This window comes from Penaeus vannamei, chromosome 9 (genome assembly GCF_042767895.1).
Source record: "Penaeus vannamei isolate JL-2024 chromosome 9, ASM4276789v1, whole genome shotgun sequence".
In the NCBI taxonomy this organism is placed as follows: domain Eukaryota; kingdom Metazoa; phylum Arthropoda; class Malacostraca; order Decapoda; family Penaeidae; genus Penaeus; species Penaeus vannamei.
Window position 1 is genome coordinate 37,483,365 of NC_091557.1, and position 7,500 is coordinate 37,490,864.

General features: G+C 34.4%; 1 protein-coding gene across 1 annotated transcript in view; it reads right to left on the bottom strand.

Annotated features, from left to right (window-relative positions):
• Nucleotides 1-4,992: 4,992 nt before the first annotated feature.
• The window catches only part of mRpS23 (mitochondrial ribosomal protein S23), a 3,819-nt gene continuing 1,311 nt past the window's right edge, over nucleotides 4,993-7,500 (bottom strand). The window contains exons 2-4 of the mRNA XM_027378279.2: nucleotides 5,953-6,114; nucleotides 5,508-5,712; nucleotides 4,993-5,168 (exon numbers count right to left, since the gene is read on the bottom strand). Coding sequence (XP_027234080.2) covers nucleotides 5,049-5,168; nucleotides 5,508-5,712; nucleotides 5,953-6,114 — 487 coding nt within the window. The 3' untranslated portion in view covers nucleotides 4,993-5,048. The remainder of the gene's footprint in view (nucleotides 5,169-5,507; nucleotides 5,713-5,952; nucleotides 6,115-7,500) is intronic.

Below are 7,500 nucleotides of genomic sequence, written 5' to 3' on the forward strand. Positions count from 1 at the left end.
ACTCCGATCATTCGCGTGCTTCTCTTAGACTGCTTATTTTAAATATTGAAAAAAATTTAATATGTAGCATATTCAGCATACAGTATGTCTTAATAAATATGCCAAAATTTAGCCTTAAATCTAGTCTTTGGAAAAATACCACGACTAGGATAAAAATTTAAAAGTATATTGACCGGGGGTAGTGTCCGTGGTGCAACGACAGAATATAACTAGCATTTTGTAAATCATGCATTGTTAAATAGAATTAAGGAGTAAATCTTGTTTATATTATATCGCAAACATTCCTGAATAAAAAAGTTACGTTGTGGTGATTCGATTGGGGGAAAATGAGAACCACTGCACTAAACTACTTTGAAATCCCAAGGTTTATATTTCATTTCGAATGTAACATTACATACTTCCACATCGCAGGAAGAAACTGGTGAACTAGGTATTGGGTTTGTTTTTCTACTGGCCGACGGAGTACACACGATGGTAGATTAAGAAAATACAGCTTTAAGAGCAATTACGTCATATTGTAGTTATCCAGGACAAATAAATCAGCGTGTCGTGGTTTTCTCAAGGTTAAACGTTAACGCTTTGTCAACTTGTGTACTGAAACTCGGGATAAGAAGCCGTAGAGTTGATTTCAGAGTAGCAAAGAATATCTGCTACTTCGGTGTTACTTTACTACTCAGGAGGACCGGTACTTCAAATTACATTGCGTAAATGTCATATTTTTATCCAGTTCTTATACTTCTATGAAACCGTCACAAGGCGCTGGTAGAATACCCTTATCGGTTACTAGTCAACTCGTACCCAGGTCGACTCATGCCCTAGTCAACTCGTACCCAGGTCGACTCATACCCTAGTCAACTCGTACCCATGTCGACTCATACCCTTGTCAACTCGTACCCAGGTCGACTCATACTCTAGTCAACCCGTAACGTCGGCTAGATCAACTCGTAACCTCCGCCTAACTTAACCTAACCTAACACCAGCCTAAAATGAATTGATAGTTATTTTAATAAGCATTTCTTATGTACTTTTCATCGTTTTCCCTTCACCAAATAAACAAATATTGAGTACGAGCACGCGCAGTCTACCAGATGGAGGTTACGAGTTGACTAGGGTACGAGTTGACCTGATACGCGCTTTTGCCCTTATCGATATTACGTTGCGGAAAATTTTGAAATGAACCCCAATGTTTTACTGAATGCACTTGTGTTTCGAACGAATCGAGCACTCGGTTCTCTCTCGTCCCAGCTCGGCTCCTTCCCAAATAAAGCACAGCTACAATATCGGCCTCGATAGCCGGGCAGGACATGGTATCAGGGAAATTGCGGGGTAAAAGCCAATCACCGAAGTAAAACTTTCATTAATTTCGTTATTGCGAAGCATAATCATATTAAATATGAATATTAAACTCCTTATATTTAATTTAAAATATTAAAATATTAAATTTAAACTCCTCATCTGCAAAATCTTCACCTCACATGTTCTGGCATTATAGAGCCCGGGCACATTTCTGGATTTCGTTCCGATAATTTCTTACCTTGATCAATAAGTCTGCAATGGCCAGCCTGGAAGTCGTCAAGATCCTCATCGTCATTGTTGGCGGGAATTGAAATCACTATCTGCCCCTCCTTTTCGTTATTGCCATGATATTTCGAATGTTCAAGGCGAAGCGTCACTTACACACAACCTAGCCATGACGGAACTGATTTGAATTTCAACCGACTTCCCTAAGGTCCAAAAACCAGTAGCCATGTGATGACATATTACAAATCTTATTGGCTCTAATAAACTAGTTGCCAGTGTCTATTATCACATCACGGCCAAGTGCAATTTTCATTGGCTTATTTGATTTCCTTTGCTTACGTCAGCCGTTACAATTCCGTCCTATAATTTCGTCACACCCTCATTTTTGCGCCATTTTTTCTCTCAGGTGAAAGAGTTGTCTCATGGAGCGCTAGGAATGCAGGAGTTTTACATCCTTCATATTACCCTTATTCTTAATTTGCGGAGGAAATGCTATAGTCGAAGTGTCATAGAATGTTCCGTTTTATTGGATGGCAAGGTCCGATTCTTCCTTTTACTTATAAGGCGTTATTTTCAATAAGACCTAGGTTACTTTGAGGAGCTGTTGGCTTACGCATATCAGCTGTAAAAAAATAATAGAGGCTAAAGCAATAATTCAAATAAGACGAAAAGAATACGTGGATAACTAAATAAGATTAGTGAAATGCCATCTGATTTGTGCTCTAGTGTAGCCAGAATCACATGTTTAAAAAAAGCAAAGCACTTTAGTGTAGAGAGCGAAATTGAGGAAATAAAAAAATAAATAAATACTAATTTTTTCAAGCCACATTTGACTAAGAATTCAGTATATAAGTTATCATAATAACAACACCTGAATATTTACACGATTAAATGAGATATACAATGCAAAGTTGATAATGACTTAGATACAACATATGATCATAGTGAACCAGCAAGAGGTATCCAATATCCGAGCGCGTAAGTTTGAATCCAGATCACGGTCCGAGGTCAAAGGTCCTTTAAAAGAATTTCAGACCACAGGAATTTGATAACGAAAAAGCATTACAAATAAGCAAATCTAGTTTTGTGTGTGTTTTGTTTATTTGCATATTTGTTTATTACCAGTGAAATAAAGTTTTTTTTTCAGTAAAACGTATTTTTTAATTGGATTGTAGGTGGTCCTTCCACTTTTGATAGGCTGGGCTACTTAAGGCTGTAGTATTTCCATAGCTGATAACGATATGTATAAAAATACTAAATAAAAAGAAAGAATATCAAAGCAAATCAAAACTAAAGACTAGTTTCTGTTGTTAGATTCTTCCAAACGATGTTTATATACCGTTAGTAAGGAACATTAATACATTACTTTGGAAAAGTAGTATCCTTTCAAAATATATTCTTCACTTGCAACTTTGGCTCAGATAACTCAGCTGAATTTCTGTATGTTACTGCATGGCCAACAACAGGTAGTATTTACTCCATTCTGTAGGACTTTTTCACTCTCCAAGTCACAGCCTACTTGACCATAGAGGTGTCTTCTGTCTAGGGAAGAGATCATTTGGAAACTGAGCAAAGAATTCTCAGAGAACCACTGTCATCCATGAAAGTATATGCATACAAGAAAATATACATACTTGAGTATTTAAGTAAATAAATTACTTTCCAGTAATTTATTAAAATGCAATTACTAGAAAGGATATCTACATTATCCTTCAGTTCGTAAAATGTTCTGATTATATACAATCATGGACTTTGATGTGTAAATCTAATATTTTATTCTATTGAAAAGTGCTAACGCCGTGTCAACATCTAAGGTTTTTAACAGTGTATACAAAATATAGCAATAGGGCGAGGCTTGGTTGCGAAGCCCTGAGGCAAGGAAAGATAATACAGCTTTATGATAAATTGAAGCAAAAAGGTTGAACATTTATGACAAAATATGTTAGATGTCAAAGATTGTTAAACGTTGAAGGTAAGTATGGTAGTGTAAAGGGTAAAGAGGGAACAGTAAATGGAGTACTGACAAAGCCAGTCTTTCATCATTTCAGCATGGCTATCACACCTTGGGATGTGAAAAGATGAAGAGGATGAAGAAGAGAATAAAACGAAAGGTGGAGAAGAAAAGGCCATGCAAAATTAGGTGAGGCGAGTGCTGAGGTCCAAGATAGGGGATCACCCCTACCGTGGGCCCCCCTTGGACAACAATGGGCATGGGATTAAAGGGGGAGTAAATGTGATAGATTACCATGTATTCTCACTTCAGGGTATGTGGGGTTTCCCAGACAAGATGTGCCCTCAACCCAAAAAGGCTTAAATCCAGCCTTGGGAGGGATGGGGTGTGAGCTCACAAGAAGGACTTGTGTCGTTATATAGCGTAGTACCAGCCCGATATTACATAATACATACAATAAATTTCAACCAGCAGCTACTGATTGCTATCACTGGGATAACTTGCCATCTCAAAGTATTTTTTATTCATGGGCAATATCCTGCCATTCCAATATAACCTTTAAGTTTTTCAAACTAGAATTAGAGTATCACAAAATTACTTTTGTTGGTAAAATTAATATTTTGGGTATTGTATACCAAATAAGTAATTTTTCAGAATATTTTCACACAACTGATTGTCATAGATTCCTCTCACAGTATAGCACACATACACACACACATATATAAATTGTGCCACAGAACCCCCTAAAACCCCCACATATTTGGTCCCAATAGCAAGGGAGGGCATGATAGGTACCCGAAAAATTGCGGAGCAAACTAACTGTAATATAATACAGATAATACTTCTCTATACTGCTGAATGCAGAGGGCTGCAATCCCCATGGGAGCCCCCACCCCCTGCCTGGACAACAAAGAAATTTCCAGGTATTGACAGCAGGATAAAGCGTCAGACAGACTGAGCATAAGGCAGTCCCATGTTAGTTGTATGCCCAACCCTGCCGTGAATACATTGGGGGTTCTTCGTATTCCAATGCAGGGGTGGGGGGGGGGGGGGTCCAAGGAGAGTTAATGCAGGGAGCACAAATTACTATATTAGACAATATAATGACTGATTTTGTGTATATTATTCATAATTCACTCTACAGTTTCCCCCAGTACCTTTCATGCTCTTCCCTGCTATCAGGGGGGGTTGACAGCATATTTGGATAGTAGAGAGTAAAAGGAATCAGGCAATAATAAAATCATCACGATCGGTTCTATGAAGGCATTCAGAAAAATTACCATTTCGTTGTCTAATTATAATTTAAAGGATGATAAATAATGCTACTGCTGTGTCATAATGGAATTCACTTTTTATCATTAATGTCAACATATCTCAACTTAAATCTTGCAAAGAACTTGATACTGTTTAGTAATACATATTTTTTTGTAATTTATGCATTTTACTTGACTAATGAATATACATACTCTTGTCATCTCTTATTTCAGTAATCATCAAATTGAAGGAAAAGCAAAACTATATTTAACAATTCTGCATGATCTACATATATTTACAATATCTGTTTACAAAATTCTGACTAAATCTTCTCCTCCTGACTCTCTTTGAAGATGTCAGAAAGACGTACTTTGTCTTTTAAAAGCTTAGACTCTGGCTCTGTGGTCTGAGTTTCTACAGCAGGTTGTTCTTCTGGCTCAGGCTGTAAAAAATTAGTATGGATTTAGTTTTGATCTGAGATTTTGTATACATCTACAAGAAACTCTTGTAGAGTGCTTATAAATGAAGAAATAATAATCAACAAAATTCTCACTAGTTCCCCCGATCATTTTTGTTTTCACTCATTCGCTCCGTCTTAACTTCCTATCATTCATTAACAAACTTGATCACTCAATCATCATCACACTCCAATACTCTATCACTTCTCTAGTCACTTAACGACTTACAAACTTCCTTCCTTACTCACGCACTCACTTGTCACTAACTCAATTTATGCGCTCCTTGTCTAGTAACATTCATTCACTATGTCAACAATGCATACCTTAGGAGGAGCTCGAGAACGGTCTAGGTATATGCCATGAGCTTCCAGTGCTAATGCAGTTTCTTCCATAAGTTTCTCCTCTGGGACTTTACCTTCATCTCTCAATTTCTCATATTCCTTTATAAAAACTTGTGATATAGTTGGCCGAACACTATGTTCAGATAAGGTAATTGTGCCTGGAGAACCATGTGCCTTATAAAATTTCCTGTAATATCAAAAGAAACACTTCTATTAATTTAAATCATAATCCATCATTTTCCATCTCTAACACAGTCATTAACATAGATAGCCATGCATAAGAATATACAAGAATGAGTGCAAAAGGACTGTTCAAGTCTACTTAACAAACACATGTCACATGACAAATTTATTATCCATTTTATGAAATCTGTATATACATATATATCTTATACAATATGAAAGGCAAGACTTAAAATACACTTACGCTCTTATGACATCCTCAGTATATAAAATTTGTCTGATTTTCTTTTCCTGAACTGGGCGATCAAAACGTGGTTCATACTTGGGAGGAAATGCTTCATATACCTCATACCACAATGGCTTCTCTGATGCTTTAATGGCACCAGATTTCAATAACCCAGTTGTCCTGCACAGAAAAAGAAAATATTTATATACCTGACATTATAAAGTAATTATGTAAACATACACCATACAAATTAATACCAAAAGTGATAAGAGATATAATGTCAATCATATTCATCTGTATTATGAATATAGTACATGTGTGGGGGGAGGCTGTTTATATGTTTGGGTACATGCATATGTGCAAGTGTCAAAGACAAGGAATTAAAAACTAGAAACCATCATTGTCAATCTACGATAACTATTGTTGTACAAGTCTAATGTCTCTTAAATAATGAACAGCTACATTTTTGTAGTTTGATAACTATCTCTCTTTTTTTTATTACTTTATACTTCCTTTCTAATTGTACAATATCTTACTGTTTGTTGCATTAGGACACTGATTATTTTTAATATGAGTATTAAACTCATCTTTAAATGTAATTTCAAAACCATAATTAATAATTTACCCTAAATACAGCAAAATTTCATTCAAAAAAATAATAATGGGAGAGCAAAGTAAATGAGCTCACAAGACTCCACAACAGTCTTGTTCCAAGCAAGGAGACATCACTGTATCACAGTCATTGCTGAGTTTAACAAATGAGTAATCATCCAGAATAGATTTAAATCAAGCAATAGCTGTATCCAATGGGACCTCTTGGATTCTGGCTTTGAACTCTGACAATGGTAATATACCAAGGTAAAGCTTGGATTGATTTCTTCTATATACTATCAAATTATTGATAGTGGAAAAATCTTGCTAAAATATATGAAACCTTCTTGGTCCTTGCCAGTGCACTCATTTGTGTATGCAAGTATCTTTTTAATATCTAATTATACCACTGACTTGCTGAGATTTACGTATATAGCAACGTTCTTTTAGTTCCTTTATAAGGCAAAACTGTACCCTGCTGTGGTTTTATTCTGAACAATTACTAGTCTATGGATTTGCAGTTACTGAATGTTATGGAAAACACACACTCACACTCAAACTCCCACTCACTCACATATATATTTATATTTGTATTTGTATTGATTTTTGTTTTCATTTTTATTTTTATTTTTATATATCTATATGTATATATATTTACATTATTTTTATCTTTATTTTTATATATTTATATTTATATTTATATTTATATTTATATTATATATATACATATATGTATATATATATATATATATATATATATATATATATATATATATATATATATATATATATATATATACATACATATATGTATATATATATATATATATGTATATATATATATATATATATATATATATATATATATATATTTATATATTTATATATTTATATATTTATATTATATATTTATATATATATATATATATATATATATATATATATATATATATATATATATATATATATATACAT